Genomic DNA, 22,303 nt, shown 5'->3' on the forward strand with positions numbered 1-22,303 from the left:
CCTGCACGGTTTGTGCCGCGTAAACACGTGGTGCGAGTGAAAATTCAACTGGTTGTCTTTTGCGCTCTCTTTCCTTCAAAAAACGCATTCTTTCTCCCTTTGACCTAAGAGGACGAAGGAGGAGAAAAAGAACGTAGCTCATGGCAGGCGTTGCGGAGTCGGCTGTGCTGGTGTCCTCGGCGGGGGCGGCGGAGGCGATCACAAAGTTGAAGCGCGTCCAGGGCCCCTCCTCAGACTTCCACAATCCGCAGCACGTCTTGAGCTTTTACCCTTCGCTTGGCTTTCAGGCGACCCACTTCGGCCGCGCGTGCCACATTGCCGAGGTGATGCTGCGCCGCCAGGCTCCGTCGAAGGTGTACCTCATCCAAGACGGGAAATTTGTATTAATGCCACGCGACAACGGCAATGGTAACGGCAGCAACGAAGGCGAAGATAAGACAGAAATGGAGACTGAAGGGCGGCAGAAACGACTGCACAGTCGCGATGACCACGTCTACCCGAATCTGTTTCTTGGTATAACGGCGAACTTGCTGGGTACGGGCTGCCGTGAAGCGGTGCGGTTCCTCGTGCAGGAAGGTGTCGTGCCGAACCCGACCGCGCTGAGCCGTGAGGAGGTGCCGCCGCCGCCGGAGGACGCATCAGAAGACCAACTTATGTTTGCTCGGCTCAAAAAAGAATACTGTGACATCTACGGCACAAGCGCGCTGGCCGACGAGGCGGTACCGCCCTTTCGTAGCTTTCTCTGCTGCGTCGTGGTGAGCGGCGGTGGCGTGGAGCACGACGTGCGCTGCGCCTGTGCACCGTACAGGGTGACGCACTACGCGAGCGAAGAAGCTGCACCGGCAGCCCCTGCTTCGAGGAGACTAAAGAAGAGAACTTCTGCCTCGGCCTCGGAATTGGAGCGGACCTCGAGCACAAACGCCCACTTTGGCAACGTCTCGTACCCTTCCCAGGGCACGGCAGAGTCGGCGGTCTTTGACGCTGTGATGAAGCTGTTTGCACAGCGCCTGTGCGCGCGTCAGCAACGCCTGCGCGCCGCCGCCGCCGCCAAACCCCCTCCAGAAAAGTACCTGGACGTGTGCAGCTGGTCCGTGACACCGAGCGAGGTGTGGGCGCTTCTGGGACTCTGGTTGGTGGACATCATGACGGAGGCGCTGCACACCCTGCAACACCAGACAAGCGACAATGGCGACGGCGGGGAGACGACGAAGGAAACAAGCGCCGAGAACGCTGCGAACGCGGAAGCCGCTCCACACGCCGGAGCACACCGGTGTGCGTCGTGCCGCGCGGCTGCATTGCACAAGGCACGCACCACCGTCGTGTACTGGGCTGCCGTACAGCAGGTGCCTCTGTACAGTCCTTCCTTTGTGGACGGCGATATTACTTCCTACCTGGTTACTGCGCAGCCTTGCACGTCGGATACGACCACGGAGGAGCCACTGCAGCTGGATCTCGTGCGTGACATCCACTCCATCAACAAGCTGGCCATGCAGAGCAAGAAGACGGGCATGCTGATCTGCGGCGGCGGCGTCGTGAAGCACCACATCTGCAACGCGAACCTCATGCGCAATGGGGCAGACTACACTATTATTTTGAACAACGGGCAGGAGTTCGACGGCTCAGATGCGGGCGCGAAGCCGGAGGAGGCGCTGTCGTGGGGCAAGGTGCGGATGGAGGGGGAGTTTGTGAAGGTGTACGGTGAGGTCACCACTTATTTGCCGCTGCTGGTGGCGCAGGTATTTGTGCCGGCGGCGCGTCGGCGCAACCGGCAGCACCCAGCCTCCGCGTCCGTCGCACGGAGCCGGCAAGAAGCTGATGACGAGCACCGCGGAACGAATGCCAATCCTACGAGAAAGAGAGGACGAAGGCGTGGGGCGCGTCGTTCGCGACATGAAGAAGAGGCGGAAGCTCCGTCCTCCAGTACCACGCCGGCACTTCTTGCCGAAGGGGAGAAGGTAGAGGACGCGTAGATGCAAACGCATAGCTAGTGAAAAGCCACCGACCTGTATCCCACCAACACCAAGCTAGGAGCCAACGGACTCGTACGTGCTTTCACACTCTCTGATTGTTCTGTGCTGTACATATATCCGGTTCTGAACTTTTCAGCGCACGTTGCGTTGAGCATGACGCACCTGTTCGTCTACTAACATTAAGAGCTTCGATGGAAACCCGTATCATTTATAGAAACTTCATGTTGCACCTAGAGGCTAGCGAAGCCACTTGGAAAGCTTCCGAGTAAACGGGGGAAAAAAAGAAGAAAGAAAACGGAGTCGTTTTTTGGCGTTGTCGAATCGAATGTGCGCTCACAGCACTGCGGGAGTTTTCTTCCACGCCCGGCACTAACTTCATTTTAGTCTCTTCTTCATTTTGCCTCCTTCTCTCCTGTCTTTCCTTTTCTTTTTTGTGCAATTTTGTCAAAGGCCACTGTTTGAGGGAAAAGAAGGCCAACACGACTGCACATAGTTTGTCGATGCTGCGCTAGTTTGCGTGGTCTTTGCATTTCTCTAATTTCTAAAAAACCTTTTACCAAGTACTCTATTGGACACTCTCTCTGCTACCGTTGAAAAAAGAAAAGAAACGAAACGATGAACACTTTCGACGCTGCAGGGGTCTCGCCTTTAGCCTCCTCTCCCGTTGGACCAGGGAGTTCCTTGGCGAGTATTTTTCTGGTCGCCGTCATCCCTTTTCTTTTTCTGAAGGTGTTCTCCTTCTTCCATCACACGTGGCCTAACTTTGTGTACCGGCTGCTGACTTCTCGAATGGAGCGTCAAATCGCCACGGTGACGGAGCGCGTCTACCCCAATCGCATTGTTCTAGATGGCCTCATGATCCACAGCATCATGGGCTACGTCTCGCACTGCTACCTGCGGACTCTGCGTCAGGGGGCCAACGCCTGCGACGCGGTCAGCATCGCTGATTACGAGTACTCCTTCATCTACGAAAACGTGGAGGAGTTCGATGAGTCGTGGGTGCCGTACTCGACCCGCTACAAGTCGCTCTTTGGCCGTGTCATTGCCTCTGCGATGGAGCTGTCCGTGATGCCCACCATCGGGCAGGCGATTCAGGTGGAGCCAGGGCTCTTTGTGCGCTCGCTCGAAGACAAACACCGGCACCGCAAGAGCAAGGAAAACGAGTCAGGAAGCGAGGAAGACGAGGCGAGCTCCGGCGCGAGTCATCGCACGCAGGGCAGCGGCGAGAGAGGCTTGACCAAGATGAATCGGGTGGATAAGTTGAATCAGTACGTGTTCTACGACATGCGCAAGTACGCGGAGAACATGGACGAGCACGCGCAGCCGCCGGTGGACGGCAACGCGGACGATATCAGCTCCGCTGAGCATCCCTTCGACCAACCAGCGCAGAACCGACGCAAGCGCCATGGAAAACAGGAAGGCAAAGGCGGTTCTGAGAAGGAGAGTACCCAATTCGACAACGACGAAAACCCGAAGGAGGAAACTTTTATCGTTATTGAGTACCGCCGTCCGCTACCATACGAGCGGTCGCAGGCGCTCTGCCACGCCAGCAACACGCCCGGGGTGGCGGTGGAGTACGATGAAACGCGCGCGGCAGGTGATGTCATTGAGGGCTTTCTGGCACGTGCGCACGGCTGGTACTTGGGTCACGCCGCGCAGCGTAAGACCACACCCCTCATGGCGATCTACCCGTCATCGGCGCTGCCGATGTTTGCAAAGAGCGGCGTCGCCGGCCTGCGCGTGCGGCGCGAGTGGGAGGGTGACTTCTCGGGCCGCTGCTACGTGTTCGACAGCGCGTCACTTGCGGCAGAGACGGTGCCCTCAAGCTCTTCGGCTGCTGTTGGGAAAGGTGGAAAAGGGCAGGTGAGGGCTGCCGGTAGTAGGATGGTGGTGGAGGAGGGAGAGGAGGGCGAAGCGGACAACGGCATCGCCGCTGGTGTCACCATCGGGCCGTCCACCCTCTCTGGGGGTCACGTCGGCCTGGGCGGTTCAGCCGACTCGGTGCAGTCCATGGGCAAGACCTTCAAGTCGCTTTTCTTCCCCTCCAAGGCACACGTCCTGTCCGTCATCGACGACTTTGTGCAAGAGCGGGGTCGCTACGGCGTGCCGGGCGTGGTCGCGCGACTCAACCTCTTCCTCTATGGCGCCCCTGGCACGGGAAAGACATCCTTCGTCAAGGCGCTGGCCCGCCACCTGCGCCGCAACCTGGTCGTGGTGTCGATGAGCGAGATCTTGACCGTGGACGAGCTGCAGAAGCTGCTGCAGCCGTTTGAACTGGCACACACCGGTGACGACCACGACGAGCACCGGTTTAGTGTGCGGCCACATCAGTCCATCTACGTCTTTGAAGATTTTGACGCCATTGGAGACGCGTGGGAGGCGCTGATGCGCGATCAGAGCGAGCGCAAGACGGCTCAGGCGCAGCAAGCAGAGGCGGCGGCGGCGCGAAAGGAGGCCACCACGTCAGAGACGAACGAAGACGACACAGAGAGCAGCACCGGAACCAACAGGGATGAGAAGGGGAGTGAGGAGGACTCGGCAGAAGACACCACCGCGGCGGGGTCGAGGGAGGAAAAGCGGTATTCTGCATCATCGAAAAATGACAAGAACAGCAGCCCTGACGACGACGACGGCGGCGACAGTGACGACGACAGCAGCAGCAGCAGCAAACCCCCATCGAAGAAGAGCGACTCGTTTGTGCTGGAGGACGAGCGGCTGGAGGAGCTGGACCGCGTGCACCTCACGGTGGAGAGGTTCCTCGACTTGTTCAACGGCTTCAATCTCCCCGACTCCTTCATCGCCGTCTTCACGACGAACCACCCGGAGAGGGTGCACCCCCGCATCACCAGCACCAACATGATGGATATTACGCTAGACATGGGCATGCTGAACGACGAGTGTGCGACGGAGATGATAGAGCACTACTTTGTGAATGAGCTCACGGCGGGGACGGCCGGTGCAAAGGGTCAACCACACCTTACCACGGCACAAGTGGCGGAGCTGCACGCTGCGTTGGAGGTCTTTAACCGCTCGGCGGACGGTGTAAGCGGGGCGCTGCTGGAAAACATGTGCATTGAGTGCGACACAGTGGCATCGCTGACGCAGCGGTTGCGAGCGGCGGATACGTGGGATATCGTCAACGCCTTCTGATGCTCCGCTCTCCCCGGTGCCACAGCAAAACATTTCTCATTTTCTTTTTTTTCTTAATTTTGAGACATTTTATTACTTACTTGCGTATTGGCGGCTGTGTATTTGTTGTATTTCCTGCGTGCAAGGCAGAGTCAGCGCCGGGGGACTGCTCCCTCCTCTCCCTCCCTCGCTCACCCCAATTCATCTCCTTTGTAGATTCTCTTCTACTGCTTTTACATCTCGGAGGTTTTCGTTTGTGCTGCAGCAAAAAGAAGGGCAACGAAACAGTGGCGCCGCCTTGGACAACGTGCTGTTTAGTCCGCCGTTTCCGCTTCTTTCCGTCTCTTTCTCGCTTTAGTTCTTTGTGGAGGAAAATCGATGAACCTGCACGGTTAGGAAAAGGAAGGAAATAACACAGAATAGCGCAATTCCCATACGACGGAGACATCTCTACCGGCTACCGACTTTTGCTTTTCACAAGACCGTAAAGGACGAAAGACAGCCGCTCTTATGCTCGCGTACTCCTCTATATGTGCGTGCGTGCTCTATGGCCATTTTTTATTTTTATTTTAACAGTTTTCACTGTCGTATCGTATGAGCGCTGCGCATTCCGCATCAGCCTAAAAAAAAAGAAAGAAAAACTTGAATGCGCAGCCTGGAAACTGTGATCATGATTCAATCCACTTCTGTCACTTCCTTCTCCTTCTCCTCTTTTTTGTTCTTTACACATACACGACCTATATCAATCGGTTTTTAATGGGCTCTGCTATCACCTCCGTACCGTCGTGCCGTTCTTTCCACAACCACTAAATGCCAATGAATCAACTTAGAACTAAGTCCCATTCCCCTCCCACATACAATCACATCCACGAGTACACTGTTATCATCTTTTTTCAATATATTTATTGATATTTTACTCCGGTAACACCACCACCTTCCAGTCAAGATGGCGACTCAAATGATTCCGGTGGATCCGGATAAGAAGGATGATCAGTACTACCGTTACAAGATGCCGGCCCTGCAGACGAAGGTCGAGGGCAGCGGCAACGGCATCAAGACGGTGATCCCAAACATTCACGACATCTGCCTCGTGATCAACCGCCCAGAGGAGGTGCTCATGAAGTACTTCCAGTTCGAGCTCGGTGCGCAGCGCACGGTGTCGACGAAGGACGACAAGTTCTTTCTCATGGGCTCCCACCCGGAGGACCGCATGCAGGACAAGCTGTACGATTTTATTCGCCGCTTCGTGCTGTGCAAGCACTGCCGCAATCCCGAGACGACCATTCACCTGGACGAGACCAAGAAGGGTGCCCCCGAAATCAGCATGGTCTGCGGCGCGTGCGGTAAGCGCTCCGCCTTTCTCGAGCACCGCACCAAGACGTTCATGATCCAGTACTACGACAAGCATCGCGATGAGCTGAAGAGCGCGAAGCACACGGCAGAGGCCCGCAAGAAGGGCGAGCAGCCCTCGGCCGACGATGCAGCTGCGACGGCGACGGGTAAGAAGGAGACGGAGTCTAAAACTGTCAGCAAGTCCGACCTCGCCGACGACCGCGAGGATCCGAAGGCGGTCTTTGCGCGTGTGCTGAAGGAGTCGTGGGGAAAGAACGACGAGCTGGTGGGGTACACGGTGCGCCTGCTGAGCCAGTACAACCTGCCTGAGCACTACGGGCCCCCGATGGTGCTCTCCGGCATGCAGATAGAGCACCGTGACGACCTGCTCTCGACGATGCGGATCCATGCCCGCCTGCTAAAGCGCCTATGCACCGTGCCGGAGTTGTTCTCGCGCTCCGAGGGCTACGACGAGAAGGAGTTGACGGACTTCTACAAGCGCGAGAAGAAGATTCAGAAGACCTTCTTGCGGGAGTGTGCGAAGGAGTTTGCTGCCAACTACACGGCGGAAAAATTTGCCGTGCTGCTCTTTATGCTCTTCGTCGAGGGCGTGCTGCGTGACCAGAGTATCATCGACTGGGCCAAAGACGAGAAGCCGCTTAGTGACGTGGATCCCAAGATTCAGAAGGATATGCACGCGAAGGTAGCACCCATCGTGGCCTGGCTCGGAAGGGAGACAAACGCGGATGCGTAAACGGAAAGTACAGAGAAGCCCCTTGTCTTGACGATCTACTTTATGTTTTGAAGTACACCTTGCTAGTTTTGTTCACGGTGCATGCAATAGGATTTCAACATTTTTTTTTTTTTACATGTTCTGTTGTTTTGGTTGGCTGCGATTGGAGTGTTTGAGCGAGTGCATCTATAACGAAGGTTTCTTGTAGTGAAAGCTTCAAGCAGAAGCGAGCGATCGGTTTGATTTGGAAGACGAGCACACCTTTTGTTTGTCGTTTATTTGACCATCTTTTTCTCTTCTTCCTCTTCTGGTGTTGTATGGCGCAGTGGGCGCTACGAAAGAGGAAATGGAAAAACCCACCCGGACCGCTTCGTCTTGCGGTTCTTGTTTACTCGGCACCGTGCAGCGAAGTTGGCCGGGAAGAAGGAGGGGGAAAGAAGGCATGTTTCTTTGTTGCTCCATGTGTTTCTCATTTCGTCACGGGCGCGCTTTTCGATGAGGAATGAGGAGCGCGTTGTGACGCAGCGCTGTCGCGAAATCGTTTGAGGTCGTTCTTTTTTGTCGGTATGGATAAGGTTTATTATCATTATTAAGTGTTTTCTAAGTTGTGCTTTCCGATGTTGTTTTAAGAGGAACTGTTTTAAACGTTAACAAGAACAATTTTCATTCGTAAAAGCCTCAAAGTTGGAGTTGCCTTGCAGGCAGAGTACACACACACACACACCTCATCCACTCTTCGCAACGGAGTGTGCGTGTGGGCGGCTTCTCACTTGGTGAGCTTGCCTTTTGCAGCCCGGCGCCGCGTGCAAACGCGAGTAGTAATGCTCTGTGCGCTGCCGGAAACTATTTCTGCAGTTCCTTTTTTTTGAGGCTGAGATCTTTGAAGACTGAAAACTGACATGTACGAAGCAGGCAACTCTGCCGGCGGTTAATGTATTTCAGTGAGGCGTCATACATTGGCTATGCATACTTCGGTGTTTGTTGCGCTCTCCTTCGCTTTGACTCCGTTTCTTGCGATTTTCCGCATTACCTTTTTTTCTCCTTCTCACAACGATCCCCCCCCCCCTCCTCCCCTTCGCCCTTTTCCCCGTTCGTCCGGAGCAGTGGCCAGAACAGTTTTGTACTTCAATTGACGACCTTTTGGAGGGTGTGAATCAGCAACAACATTACAAGAAAGAAGGCCATCGTAGTCTTTTCTGTTCTCGTCGTCAGCGCCGTAAGTGCCACTCCACACCTTACGTGTTGAGGACACGGCACTCTAATCCAACTGAGCTGTGCCACTTCACGCTTCGCGCTTTGATCCTTTCTCTGTTTGTCGTCTTAAATCAGAACAGAGGAAGCGGGCCAATCGTGTACTTTCTGAAGCGGTAGTGGTGATCTGGCTGGCCTAAAACTTTGGGAAATTCAAGAAGACCTGCGCAGTGAATGCGTTGTTAGTGAGCGAAGACAAGGTTTTTTTTTCTCTTTGTCAGAGAATAAATTATAGCTTTGATTTGCCCTTTGTATCCTTCTGTGATGGCACTTAGCGCGTCCGCGACGGCGCAGTTCGTGCAACCGCTGTTGGACAAGCCTGTGGAGATCACCTCCATCAAGTACGGTCTCCTCTCCGATGAGGCCATCCACCGCCTCTCCGTGCTGCCGTGCCACCGCGTCATCGGCAATGAGAAAAACTTCGGCGTCAACGACGGCCGTCTCGGCCCGAGCGATCGTCAGTCCGTCTGCACCACCTGCGGGCAGCGCAGCACCGAGTGCACCGGACACGCCGGCCACATTAACCTTGAGGCACCAGTGTTTCACCTTGGCTATTTCTCCACGGTGATCCGAGTGTGTCGCACCGTCTGCAAGCGCTGCTCCAACGTGCTCCTCACGCGGGGGGAGCGGGACTACTACCTTCGCCGCCTGCGGTCGACCACCCTCGAGCCACAGCAACGGACCGCGCTCATCAAGACAATCCAGGAAGACGCCTACAAGACGCGTGTGTGCCTCGTGTGCGGTGGGTTGAACGGGACGGTGCGCCGCGTGCGGCCGATGCGCATTGTGCATGAGAAGTATCTCGTGGAACCGCGCCGCGGTGAGCAGGCGAACGAGGACCGCGAGGAGTTCCTTCAAGATGAACTGCGCTCGGCGGTACTGCACAACGCCGATGTAGGCTCGCATAAGGAGTACATTCACGAGTTTCTGCACCCGCAGCGTGTAAAGGAACTATTCGAAGCTATTCCTCTTGATCAGGTTCCATTGTTGGGGCTGCAGCCAGGGACCAATCCATGTAGCCTGTTGATCAGCACGCTGCTGGTGCCCCCCGTCTGTGTGCGACCACGAGGCATGTCCATGACAAACCACATTCGCGAGGACGACCTGACGACGCAGTACAACGAAATCCTTATCTGCTCTGACATGATGAACGACGGCACGAACGACGCCGCGCGCAGTGTGGAGACGTGGGAGCTGCTGCAGACACGTGTGGCACGGCTGCTGGACGCGGCGTTGCCCGGATTCCCCTCGCACCTGCGCACAGTGGAGTGCAAGTCTTTCGCGCAGCGCATGAAGGGTAAGCAGGGCCGCTTCCGCGGTAACTTAAGCGGCAAGCGCGTTGATTTTTCAGGTCGGTCAGTCATCTCACCCGACCCGAATCTGCGCATTGACGAACTGGCCGTCCCACTGCGTGTGGCGCGGGTGCTGACCTATCCCCAGCGCGTCTTTGCAGGGAACATCCAGCTGATGCGTCGGCTGGTGCGCAATGGCCCGTACGTACACCCCGGTGCGCTGACCGTCTATTTGTCCAAAGAGCGCTCCCGCAAGTCGTTGCGCAACGCACGCGACCGCGAGGCCATCGCCGCCCGACTCAGCATCGGCGACATCGTAGAACGCCACGTGATGAACGGCGACTACGTCCTCTTTAACCGCCAGCCTTCCCTCCATCGCATTTCGTTGATGGCACATCGCGCGCGTGTGCTGCCTTTCCGCACCTTCCGCTTCAACGAGTGCTGCTGTGCGCCGTACAACGCCGATTTTGACGGTGATGAGATGAACATCCACGTGGTGCAGACGGAGGAGGCCCGCGCGGAGGCGAAGGAGTTGATGCTCACCGCCCACAACATCATCACGGCGAAGAACGGCGAGCCGATCATCGCCTGCACACAGGATTTCTTAACGGCTGCGTACCTGGTCACGGCGCGTGACGCGCTCTTCGATCGTGCGTCTTTCACGCAAATGGTCTCGCACTGGCTGGGTGCGGAGACGCAGTACGCGCTACCGGTCCCTGCCATTTTGAAGCCTGCGGAGCTGTGGACGGGGAAGCAGCTGATCGAGCTGATCCTGCGCCCGTCCCCTGAGACACAACTCTTGCTGAATTTGGAGGCGAAGACCCGCTTCTACTCCGGCGCCGGCGCGCACGACGACCCGGCGGAAGGTTACGTGGCTTTCTTGGACTCCGTGCTTATCTCCGGCCGTTTGGACAAGAAGCTGCTCGGTGGAGGCGCTAAGGACGGTCTCTTCGCGCGCCTCTACGCCCTCAGCGGGGGTGAGCAGACGGCCACCTGCATGACCCGCATTGCACAGTTCACCTCGCGGTATCTGCAGAACTACGGCTTCTCCCTTGGCCTCGGCGACGTCTCCCCAACGCCGTCGCTGAACAAGAAGAAGGCGGTTGTCCTGGCCGAGTCGTTTGAGCGGTGCGAGCGCATGATCTCGCTGGCCAAGACGGGCCGGCTGATCCCGAAACCCGGTATGACGGTGAAGCAGAGTTTGGAATCGATGCTAAACAGCGAGCTCTCGCAGGTGCGTGACGCGTGCGGCTCAGCTGCCGTGCAGGCTCTTGACGCCAAGTCGAACGCTCCGCTGATCATGGTGAATTCCGGCAGTAAAGGTAGCGCGCTCAACACCGCGCAAATGATGGCGTGTGTGGGCCAGCAGACGGTGAGTGGGAAGCGCATCATGAACGCGTTTCAGGACCGCGCGCTGCCGCACTTCGCACGTTTTGCCGAAGACCCGGCCTCGCGTGGCTTTGTGGCGAGCTCCTTCTACTCCGGCCTCTCACCGACGGAGTTCTTCTTCCACAGCATGGCGGGTCGCGAGGGCATCGTCGACACCGCGGTGAAGACGGCGGAGACGGGCTACATTTACCGCCGTCTGAGTAAGGCGATGGAAAACCTGAGCGTCGGCTACGACGCCTCGGTGCGCAGCGTGCAGGGCGGCATCGTGCAGCTCTGCTACGGCGAGGACGGCATGGACCCGTGGCTGATGGAGGGGATGCACGGGACGCCGCTGAACTTGGAGCAGGAGTGGCTGAGCAACCGCGCCGCCTACGCCCGTTTCCGCACGCAGGTGGAGGCGGTGTTACGCGGGCCGGTGTCGAAGGCCGAGCATACCGCGTCAGACTCACTTCTACGTGAGTATGCAGCACTGTACGCGGAGTGGCACGCAGTGTCGCTGCTGCCAAGTGAAGTGGAAAGCTTTGTGCTGCGCTGCTTGCACGGGGAGGCGGCGACTCTGGCGGCGTGCGGGCGTGTGTTGGAGGCCGAGAACGCCATCCGTCAGGGCGGTGCGTCGATGTCGCGTGTCGCGCACATGAAACTATCCTCATCTTCCACCGAGTTGGGTGGCCTGCGGGTTCTGCAGTTTTTTGCTCAGCACGGCACCGAGAAACTGCGAGGCGACTTCCAAGCCTTCTTCCACAAGAAGCAGGGGGAGCTGGTACGGCTTCGCGAGAAGCTCCAACTGCCCACGAACGCGCACGTAGGGACGCAGGACAGCCGTGCGGCGATCACAGCACCGGATAAAGCATCACGCAACACGAAGCGCAAGGCCGCGCACCCCGGCGAGGGCGCCGTCGCCGTCAATGCTAAGGAAAAGGCGACAACAGCGGCGGCAGCGGCAGCAGAGATCCACGCTTTTGCCGAGTCTCTTCAGACGGAGCTGCTGCCGTTGACACGAGGCATGCTGCTACACTTTCTCACGGCGTGTGCGCGGAAGCTGCAGCGGAAGCTGTGCGAGCCCGGCACCCCGTGCGGCGCCATCGCTGCCCAGTCCGTCGGCGAGCCCAGCACGCAAATGACGCTTCGCACGTTTCACTTTGCTGGCGTGGCGAGCATGAGCATCACGCAGGGTGTGCCACGTCTTGTCGAGGTGATCAACTCGAACAAGAACATCGCCACCCCCGTCATCACCGCCCCCATTAAGTTAGAGGATGACTTCACCGCGATGGATCTCGGGAACGGAAGCCGCACGCCGTACCAGGCAGCGCGTGCGGTGAAGGGTTTAATGGAGCGCGTGCTACTGAAGGAGGTGACGCGGGAGATGGTCGAGGTCGTCACGCCGCGCCAGTACTATATTCAAATCTTTCTTGACTTGGATTTGATTCGACGCCTAATGCTGCCAATCGACGCGGCCGTCGTGTGTCAGCGCCTCTACGCCGCTGCTGCGCGTCCCATGTCTCCTCTGCGGCACCTGTCGGAAGGCTGTGTTCAAGTGATCAGCCGGGACTGCTTGATTGTGATGCCCTACGAGAAGGACCCGTCCCGAGTCTACTTCAACATCCAGCATCTACTGACGTTGCTGCCCGAGCTGGTCGTCGGCGGCGTGCTCGGCGTGAATCGAGTGATGATCGCGGATAAGGGCGCGAAGCTGCTCGCAGAGGGCGCCGAGCTGCTCTCGGTGATGTCGCTACCTTATGTGGACGGCATTCACACCACCTGCAACCACGTCGCCGTGGTCGAGCGTGCTCTCGGCATCGAGGCGGCGCGTGAGACCATCGTGAAGGAAATCACGAGCATCCTGCAGGCCTACTCACTGAACATCGACATTCGACACATCTACCTGCTCGCCGACGTCATGACGAGCCGGGGCGTGGTGCTGGGCATTACCCGGTACGGTATTCAGAAGATGAACAACAACGTCCTCACCATGGCCTCGTTTGAGCGCACCACGGAGCACCTGTACAACGCCGCCGTCGCGGAGCGCGAGGACGTCAACCTTAGCGTGTCGGAGAGCATTATCATCGGGAAGCCCATCCCACTCGGCACGAGCAGCTTCAACGTGTTGCTCGACAAGGGCAGCGTCGCACCGCCGGGCTGCAACACGGGACGGATGGCGACACCGTCTGCCGCGGAGGCCGCCGCCGGTCTGTCCGCGGCTGCAGCGGCGAAGCGCAACGTCGGGAGGTCGGGCGCGAAGGTTGAGCTGACACCCAAAGAAGTGTACCTGCGCAACTCCTATGCGGCCTGTGCGGCGGCGTCGTCGCGCGGCGTGAACGGCTACCACCATCGTACTCCGCACGGCAACTACGCATCGCGGCCGCTTTCCGCGGAGGGTGTGTTTCAGCTGGATCTCTTTTCATAGCAGCTGGATAGGTGAGCGCGGCATGTCTGTGTGAGTTTTCGTGGATTTTTTTTTGAAAGAAGAAAGTGCGTTGGCGCTCGCACGTAAGGTAATCACGGATGGCATAACTCAAAGGAAGCAAAAAAAGAAAAGAAAGGAAGAAAACAACACTTCAAGGCGGGCCACTTCAACGTGTGCGTAACGAAAGACGTGGTGGTCTTTGCGATGTTTTTGTTTTCTTTTTGTAAAAGCCCCGAACCCCCTCGCCCTCCCAGAGCAACGTCTTTTTCACTCTTTTCCCTTCAACCCACCCCTCTAATCACCTGAAATGGGAGCGCAGTACGCCTACTTAGAACTGAAGGGCGTTTCCCGTCCTACCGTTTCTCTTGCCATTCCTAGTATTCTGTTTCTTTTTTTGGTTTTTGTGATGCAGCCGCAATTTACCCCTTCTGCAGGACTCCCCTCGATCTCCCAGGCGATGCCACGCGCCGATGCTTCCGCCCTTCCTCCCCCGGCTGAAATGTCAGAACCCGGCGTGGCACCGCCTGCCTTCAGCGCCGCCCCCGCTGCAAAGGTGCAGATCGTCCCGTCGACATCGCTATCTTCGTCGAAACTCGCCGCCTTCGACCCTTCGCCAACACGACAGCCGAATGCGGCTCCACTTTCTACTAGTGCTGCTGCCACCTCCGCTGCAGCAGCTGCAACAACGACCACCACGACCACCACCTTTGCGTCAAACAAGAACAGTGCGACGCAGCGCAAGGTATCCAAGCTACTGGATATTACAACGAGCAGCGACATTAAAGACCTGGCGAGCTACGTGGACGAGGTGCTGCCTGGGTACTTCTACAGCGTGGACGCCGACGGCATCACCTCGTCGCCCAACAAAGACAAAGGAGACAGCGAGGCGGCATCGACGAGTAGCAACACCGGCAGCCCCGGCACGAGAGGGGCAGCAGCAGCAAGTGGTAGTGGCTTTGGCAAGGCCATCACCTCGGCGACGCTGCGCTCTGCGCTGGACCATCGCGCCATCGACATGCACAAGAGCTTTCTCCACGAGTTTGCCGCCGTCTATCAAAGCTACCAACGCGTTGCCGCGGAGGTGAACGCGCTGCAGGAGAAGTGCACAGGGCTGGAGAACGCCCTGTCCACCTCCACCGGCGGCTCGGCGAGCGCTGCGGAGGACTTCTTCTACCAAATCCACATGCACCAAGTGGAGCTGCAGCTGCTGCAGCATCACGAGAAGGAGGTCGACGACTTCCGCAAACAGCACCACTTTGGCCCGGCTGAGCAGCAGGTGCTGGATGAGGGTCCGGTGGATATGAACTTCCTCAACGTGCTCGAGCGCGCTCGCGAGGTGCACCGGCGCAGCAGCGAGCTTATGCAGTCCCAGGAATACCACCAAGGCGCGGCGGCCGTGATGGAGTCGACGTACACGGCGGTGGCGCGGGCAACGGAGAAAATTGCGCGGCATCTGCTGGCCACCGCTGGCACCACGGCGGCCGGACGGGGAGATGCGGGTGCGGGGGCGACGACCGGCGGCGTCGGCGCCATTGCGGCGGACGTGCCCGAAGTCACGGGCTTTCAGCTTCGTTGTGTGCGTCTCTTGTACGAGGAGAGCCCGCTGCTGCACGAGAAGTTTCTGGACGAGGTGGCGCGGCTGCGACGTGCGTCAGTGCTGCGGCGCTACTTCCACCTCCTCACGACCGGCTCCGCCAACACGTCCAGTGGGATGTACCAGTCCGGTGGGCAGCCGCGAGTGGACGCAGGCGGCGCGACGACGGGGGACGTCGCTGAGGCTGGCATGGGCGCCCGTCCCCTCGAAGCGGAGCTGAACAACCCGACGTACTTTTTTAGCTCGCTGTGCGCCTGGCTGCATCAGACAATCGTCGAGGAGCAGGACTTTCTCCACACCTTCTTCATGAACGACGAGGCAGAGGCACAGACGGGTCGTCGAGGGAGCGGACAAGGCGCGAACGCAGAAGCCAACGCGCCAGTTTCGGTGCTGATTGACGCCGACCGCGTAGAGCAGGATGTGGCACGCCAGCAGGTGCTTCTCGACAGCGTCTTCGGTGGTGTATGCAAGCACATCCAGGCGGCGCTGGACAACGTGCTGACCCGTCTCGGGCGTTCTGCGTCTGCGTTGGGGGTAGCCAGGTGCGAAGGCCAGAACGGGCCGGGTGACGCGGGAGAGGATGGCGTGGCGGAGAACCGTGCGCCGGCGCCGCACAAAGGTCCGCGTGGACTGACCGGCGGCTTAACGCGCCTCTTCATGGCCGCCACCGGTCGCACTCCACTCGGACCATTTCGCCGTAAAGGTAGCGACGAGTCCAACGCCGTGCTTCAGCGCTACGCCACCGTCACAACCCGCGCCCAACTGGAGGCCGTTGCGTCGTCGGTGCTGCACGCCCCGCTGAACGGCGTGCAGACCTGCGTCGCACTCGTGCAGCTCTTTGAGTACTACAGCGTCACAACGCTTACGCCGTTGCTGGGGGAGGAGGCAGCCCTGACCCGGCTGATCCGCGAAACCGCACCGCAGCAGACGCGCGATGTTTTCCAGCGCCTGCTGCGGGTGCTGGCGGCGCACCTGCTCGACAGCACGGTGGGCGTGATTCACTACACGGCGACGCTGCGCCGACTGGCTTCGTCGAGTGCGCTGAACAGCACCGCGGCGGGGTCAGAGGGGGAGGCGTCGTCTGCGCAACAGGGTTCTGCCTCCTCTTCCATGAGCATCCTGCGCTTTTTGACGTCGATGACGTACGGCGAAGACGCAGAAGGTGTGTCCAACTTGTCCGTCAGTGGACCAACGAACGACTCGAGAAGCGACTTCTCCGCCTCCGTCTCCTCCGCCACGAATACGAAGTTCCGCCAAGCCAGCGACAAGCAGCTGCAGCGGCACAGCGCGCAGGACTTAATGCGGGTGCTCGTGCAGCTGGTGCTGCCACCGTCTCCCGAAGTGGCCGCCTACTGCAGTGTGCTGCGTGCTGTTCTTCGCGACACGGCCCGACAGGCCGACTTGCTTCACGCCATATCCGTTCAACAGCAGCGGCAGAACGTGACGGGTGCGGCGGAGGCTGCTGCATCATCGGCGGCCACAAATGGGAGTGCTGCGTGCGGTAGTGCAGGAAGTGCTTCCCACCTTCGCACGGAGGTGGCGGGCTTTGTGCGCGAGCTCTTGAACGCGTTGTGGAGGGCGGCGCAGTATGTGCAGGAGGACGGGACATTGCGTGCCCACCTCGACGATCCCTGTCGTGCTATTCTGCAGTACAACGTCCTGTACCAGCTGCTGGAGATCATGGAACAGCACAGCGACGTTCTTGAGCTGCTGTGTGGCTCGGCCGATGCGGACATAGCGACAGCGAGTGGCGAGACGGCAGAGAACGGGGACACGCGGTACGAGTTCGATACACTGCGAGCAGAGGTCGGCGCTGCCATGAACGCGCTGCGTCGCCGGCTGCTGCTGCAGTGGGAGGACGCTGTTGCCTGGTTTTACTTCCCGCTGTCCACCGAGACTGTGGTGGCCTCAGTGCTTGCTGCCAACACTACCGCCGGCGCAGAGGCGCCAGGGGAGTCGGAAGCAGAGGAGCATCGGCGCATCGTGCCGAAGAAAGACGTGCGACGAGCGCTGAAGCAAGTCGTGAACGTGTACAACACGATTGCGTCGAAGGGGCATCTGCCCGAGCCGGTCCCGCTGCTGCCGGCGCTGTGCGGGAATGAGAAGGTGCGGAAGGAGGTGAGTGCGGAAGTCACCAAAAGCGTAGTCGAGCGCGTCTACCCGGCGCAGTTCCGCGCACTGCAGAAACTGCCGCCGAGCGAGGAACTGGCCGCGGTGCAGGAGGAGATGTCGCCGCAGAACCTGGCCATTTTGGTGGACTTCGGTTCCTCATCCGCATCCGCACCGTTGACGTGAGGCATTGTTGCAATCGCGGTAGTTTGTCGCTGTTGTTCGTTGTTTTGTCGATAATTCACATCTGGGCTTTTCTTCTCCTTTTTTTCAAGGACTCTGCGCAGGCGCTTTCGTTCTTGCAGTTTGTACGACCTCTGCGGCGGGTACGCGAAACGGAAGAGGTGCTCGTTGTCGATTGCCAGCCGCGTCCGCGTTTTTTTCTTTGCAATGAGTAAAGATGTACGAGGAGGGAATACTCTCTTCATCAACGTCGTTTCCGTGTTACTTCTCTTGACAGCAGAGCGCAAGCAAAACAAAGAAGCAAAACAAAAGCCGTTGAAGGACGGAGACCTAATTGAAGCGTAGCGCTCTTTCTTCTCCACGTCTGTGCCGCATTTTCGTTCCTTCGTAGTTTTCCATCTTTCCCTCCTCTTTTGCTGTTGGTGTCGGCAGTGCCATGCGTGTTGTAGAACGGAGAAGCCAAGTCCTCAAAAATACAAAAGATGCTGGACGCTCTTTCATTATGATCACCTTCCTCTCTTCTGTTGCCTTCCTCGTTCGCTAATTTGCCCTCAACTGAATAGTTTAGTGAAGAAGCTTTTTTTTTCTTTTAGCAAGCGTGATCGGTTACTATCGAACCGCGTCGCAAACGTTAGGCTCTTTCGTCTTCGGTTTATCGTCCACATCCAAAAACACAACAGCACATACATATCCTCGTGACATCTTTCCCTTTAAAAGCCGAAGTTGAACGGCTTATTGGGAGGATATCGAAGACACTTCTTTTCTGTTGTCTGTTCAGGGGCTCAACGCTATCGTCTACGCTCACGACTCCCTCCCTCTCTCTCTCTCGGCGACTACTATCTTTCTGCCTTTCACCTGACGTTGACCGAATTAGCCCAATTAACAGCTGCGTGTGACACAAAAAATAAAGTAGAGTTAAAAATAGTTGAAAAGAAAGTGTCGAAGCATGTCTCTTTCGGTTTCTCGCCGGTGGTGGGTTAGTTTGGCGCTGGCGGTGCTTCTGTGTGGCTGCTGGGTGTCGTGCACGCTCGCCCTCACCTCGACCAACCCACATACCGACGCCAACCATGAGGTTGAAAAGGCAGAGGAGCCGATTCAGGTTTTCATGTGTGCCGACAGCGGTGACTACTCCGGCGCGCACGAGCTTGGCATCTTGCAAAACTCCATGGAGGACGCAGAGGTGTTGAAGCTGGCGCACTGCCAATCCGCTCAGCTCGGCTACATTCGCCACGCAGATGGACATGCCATTCGCAGCCTGATCGTCACGACGGGCATCGGTTACATCAGCGCTACCCTCTGCACGAGCAGCGTGCTGCGCTTTCGCCACGCGCGCCACGTCGAGTACAAGTCGATCGTGTTCATCGGGACGTCGGGGTTTTCGCCGATGGTAGGCGGCTGGGACCCGCGGAACACGACGGCGTTCGCGGCTTTTGTGGAGCGAGAGAATGCGGCAATGCGGCAAGGAGAGCCGGACACGGAAGTGAACGCCGACGCCGCCCCACCAGCGCTGTTTAAGACCCTGAAGGAGGTGCAGGAGGCAGAGGCGGAGGCAGCCCGTCGTCTGCAGAGTTCCGTCGATGCCGGTGAGAAGTTTCCGCTGCCGTCGCCGTCGCAGCTCAACTTCGAGCACGCCAAGGCGGGCGTTCAGCTCGAGCAAGACGGCTGTGCGCCTCGGCTGGTCGGCGCCGCCACCCCCCTCGCCATCGGCAGCGTCTGTGTCACCTCCGCTGCGTTCTTCATGGAGAGTGGGAGCTGCACGGAGCGCACGCGGCACACGCAGTGCAGCCGCCCGCACTGTTCCGGCTTCGAGATCCGATACATGCGAGAGCCCAATATGTACTTTACGAAGAACAACTTCGCGGAGGCGATCAAGGCGGCCTCGGCGGATCGCGCGTGGCCGGCAATGCCGCCGTTGGTGGAGGCGGGACTGCAGCGCTTCTGGGCCGCAAACGAGGCAATCGAAGCCGCCGGCCGCGTCTCGCCTGCCAAACCGTCCTTCGTCACCTGTGCCGAGTCAACGGTGAACGCGATTAACGTCGGCGCAGAGCGTGACTTCCTCTGCCGCGAGTACACCGCCCACACGCTGAATTCCATGTACCGACAAACGGCTGAGCCGCACCGCGACGCAGATCCGGTGCGGGCGCCGCTTACGGTGAACGATGTCGTGTGTGTACAGGCGATGGAGGGGGTGGGGTTTCTGCGGTCGATGGCCGCCGATGCCGCCGCGGTCGCTTCGATTCCTGTGGCAGTGCTGCGCACCGCCTCGAACTACGACATGTACCCCTTGAAGAAGCACTACGTGCAGCCGGAGGTGTGGAGGGCTGCGGTGACGTCAAGGAAGGTGGCCGTCAGTCCTGAAGTGGCGCAGGCGATCGAGGCCGCTGCTGCCGGTGAGTCCACAACGAGCGACATTGCGGCGTACACCTGGCAGCAGAACTTTGAGTTCATGTCGGCGGAGGAGTATGAGAAGTTTGTGGTCGCCTCCTTCCACTACTCTGTCAAGACGGTGACGTTCGTCGTGTCGAACTTCTTCTTTGGGGGGCGGGCCTTCGAGTAGGTCGATTCGGGTACGTGTGCACGCCCGCGTGCGTCACGCGTTTGGGTGAAGTCCTGGGAGTGTCGAACTCAAAGACGACCGTGCGTAGTGCGAGAAGACACGAACGTGGCGATCACTGCGGGTCGCGATGCTCCTGTCTCGTATCTCAGCTGCGTGTTTTGACTTTCGGCGTTCCGCTACCTGTGACGATGTTGACTGTACACAGACGCCCCTCCCCACACCCCTTCTTCCATGCTTCGACTGCAGAGGACCTCTAAAAAGCGCACAACTCAATCCAACCGTTGATTCTACAAGGACGTTGTTTGCGCCAGCACGTTAATCGATGACGGGGACGCCGCAGAAGGTAATGACAACCACCACATTAACCTGCGGTACCACGTTGATCTTTTTCTTGAGAGCATTTAATCACATCGCAGATCAGCGAGGAAGCCGTCAAAACTGGAAGCTAATAATTTAAGGAAAGAAAAGAAAAATAGAAGACTCGTTCTAGGACAACCAGCCGCCTTTCAACTACTCGGCCTGCAAATGTCAGACGACGTCCGCCATGCGGTGGAACTGCCTTTTTTCGAGACTGGTGGCTGATGCTACTGGTTACGGAGCGAGAGCTTCGTGCAAGATACAATCACTAGAGCCTTTTCGCATCCAAAAGCCTTGACAAAGTCAAACAGGATCTATTTTGGAGCTTGCGAATGGAATGACCTAGCCTGACAGTTGTTCACCCTATCTCTCTCTGACTCCCTTTACTTTTTCCTTTCATCCTCAACTGCTTGAGTTTAGCAGTACTTCGTATTTTTGTATTTTTCGGAGGATCCACTTATCGTGGGATGATGTCGATGAACTTTCTAACGGCGACACTATCCCTCCAGCTGGACCAATGGCCAGCTTTGCCGTGGGACGACGCAGCGTACGTCGATTCCACTGCCAGTTGTGTGTCGATCGTACGCGCTGGAACGGTTGTGGCTCCTCTCACTCGGGAACTCGAGACACAACTCGAGATCACCGTCGCGCAGGCGACGGTAAAGGTGCAGCTTGACGTTCTGGCGCAAGCTGAGTTTTCGCTCCTGCGTCAGGCGCAGGAACTGGGTCACAGTGCCCAATATGTGGCGAACGCCGTGCAGGCGGCGAATAACACCACTTATGGCCTGGACGCGCGTCAGAGCTATCTTGACGCACAGGCGCTCGCCCTGCACGAGCGTAACCTTGCCTCGTCACGTGGAGAACGGTACTCCACCGCCCAAGGCATTGCCTTGGCCACCGCGCAAGAGCGCGTGGACAGAACCAGTGAGCGCCTCAACGCTCACGATGCGGCGCTCCGCGCGCGCGCATGGAGGGCCTACACGCCGAAGAGCTACACGCTGCTGGGCGGCAGGGCTTTCTAGAGGCCCAAGCGGCGCATCATGATTATGTGCACCGCCGCCAGACGGAGGCCGAGGAGCGCCTCAATCAGAGCCGCACGGCTCTGAGCAACATAGAGGGCGAATTGCGAGGCAAGATCGACGAGGCCCTCCATCAACAGCAGGCTGCGCAGGAAGCGGAGAAGCGCGCAGCGGTGATCCTCTCGCGGGACGAGGAGCTCCACCGGCAGTTGCGCGAACAGCAGCAACTGCTGACCGACGCGCTCCGAAGAGAGCAAGATTGGCGCACCAACCAGCGCCAGATGGAAGAACGCTTCGCAGCATTGCAAGCGGAGATACAGGCCGCTCGCGGTGAACGCCCTGCGACGGACGCTGAAACTGCCGCTGCTGTCGCGCCGGCGCCGTCAGAAGCCCCTACGCCGCCCCCGCGGTCTCGCACGGGTGCACAGTTGCCCCCTCCTCCCCCTTTCTCGATGGCGCCGGTGCGCCCTTCGCCACCACCGGCTGCTCCTTTCGCGGCTCGCCCACCCCCGCCCCCGTTCAGCACCCTCCAACATCCAGTGGCGGGCGGTGCCAAAGGCATCTTGCGGGGACGCGAGCCGTACCCTCTCGACGTGCCAGCGGCGCCGGGACTGTTTCAGTGGCACGACGTGCGCTCTTGGGTCCCTGTGCTGCGCCTGCCACAAGGCCAGGCGATTTTGATGTTGGAGCTCCAGACGGCGATGGAGCTCAAGCTGCCGGTCCCGATCGTACGGGCGGTTGTGGAGGCCTTAAAGGCCTTCATGAACAACCTCGCCACGAGGGTCGAGCCGGATGAGTTCGACTTTGCCGAAAGCGAAGCGCTTCTGTTTGCTCTGCGGGTCGCGGACATGTACAGCAAACACCCGGGAACAAGTCCACAGGACTTCTACTCCCAGTTCGGCAGGTTCTTGAATCCTGCTGATCCCTTGACGGTTCGATTTCTGATATGAAAAAATACACTCCTGCAGGGCAGCGTAAAATGCG

The 22,303-nt window shown here is 58.5% G+C and overlaps 7 protein-coding genes across 8 annotated transcripts; all 7 read left to right on the plus strand.

Annotated features, from left to right (window-relative positions):
* Positions 1-35: 35 nt before the first annotated feature.
* ABB37_03195 (putative deoxyhypusine synthase) lies at positions 36-1,970 on the plus strand (the record flags this gene model as incomplete). The annotated part of the gene is made up of 1 exon (XM_015800453.1): positions 36-1,970. Exon 1 carries the CDS (start codon positions 141-143, stop codon positions 1,968-1,970), a length of 1,830 nt encoding a protein of 609 aa, XP_015660460.1. The 5' UTR covers positions 36-140.
* A 789-nt stretch (positions 1,971-2,759) lies between these two features.
* Positions 2,760-5,120, plus strand: ABB37_03196 (hypothetical protein; the record flags this gene model as incomplete). The annotated part of the gene is made up of 1 exon (XM_015800454.1): positions 2,760-5,120. One exon carries the CDS (start codon positions 2,760-2,762, stop codon positions 5,118-5,120), a length of 2,361 nt encoding a protein of 786 aa, XP_015660461.1.
* An 807-nt stretch (positions 5,121-5,927) lies between these two features.
* On the plus strand, positions 5,928-7,185 carry ABB37_03197 (putative eukaryotic translation initiation factor 5; the record flags this gene model as incomplete). Its single annotated transcript, XM_015800455.1, has 1 exon — positions 5,928-7,185. Exon 1 carries the CDS (start codon positions 6,046-6,048, stop codon positions 7,183-7,185), a length of 1,140 nt encoding a protein of 379 aa, XP_015660462.1. The 5' UTR covers positions 5,928-6,045.
* A 1,081-nt stretch (positions 7,186-8,266) lies between these two features.
* ABB37_03198 (putative DNA-directed RNA polymerase III largest subunit) lies at positions 8,267-13,500 on the plus strand (the record flags this gene model as incomplete). Its single annotated transcript, XM_015800456.1, has 1 exon — positions 8,267-13,500. The coding sequence occupies exon 1, from the start codon at positions 8,680-8,682 to the stop codon at positions 13,498-13,500; it is 4,821 nt and encodes a 1,606-aa protein (XP_015660463.1). The 5' UTR covers positions 8,267-8,679.
* A 307-nt stretch (positions 13,501-13,807) lies between these two features.
* Positions 13,808-17,389, plus strand: ABB37_03199 (hypothetical protein; the record flags this gene model as incomplete). Its single annotated transcript, XM_015800457.1, has 1 exon — positions 13,808-17,389. The coding sequence occupies one exon, from the start codon at positions 13,808-13,810 to the stop codon at positions 17,387-17,389; it is 3,582 nt and encodes a 1,193-aa protein (XP_015660464.1).
* Positions 17,390-17,947: 558 nt separating this feature from the next.
* On the plus strand, positions 17,948-19,943 carry ABB37_03200 (hypothetical protein; the record flags this gene model as incomplete). 2 transcript variants are annotated; one of them, XM_015800458.1, is made up of 1 exon in its annotated part: positions 17,948-19,943. In XM_015800458.1, the coding sequence occupies exon 1, from the start codon at positions 18,333-18,335 to the stop codon at positions 19,941-19,943; it is 1,611 nt and encodes a 536-aa protein (XP_015660465.1). In that variant the 5' UTR covers positions 17,948-18,332. The 2 variants fall into 2 exon arrangements, with proteins under 2 accessions (XP_015660465.1, XP_015660466.1); XM_015800459.1 differs by having other exon boundaries at positions 17,958-19,943.
* A 1,324-nt stretch (positions 19,944-21,267) lies between these two features.
* ABB37_03201 (hypothetical protein) lies at positions 21,268-22,269 on the plus strand (the record flags this gene model as incomplete). Its single annotated transcript, XM_015800460.1, has 1 exon — positions 21,268-22,269. The coding sequence occupies one exon, from the start codon at positions 21,268-21,270 to the stop codon at positions 22,267-22,269; it is 1,002 nt and encodes a 333-aa protein (XP_015660467.1).
* Positions 22,270-22,303: the final 34 nt, after the last annotated feature.

Source organism: Leptomonas pyrrhocoris (genome assembly GCF_001293395.1).
Source record: "Leptomonas pyrrhocoris isolate H10 chromosome Unknown, whole genome shotgun sequence".
NCBI lineage: Eukaryota > Euglenozoa > Kinetoplastea > Trypanosomatida > Trypanosomatidae > Leptomonas > Leptomonas pyrrhocoris.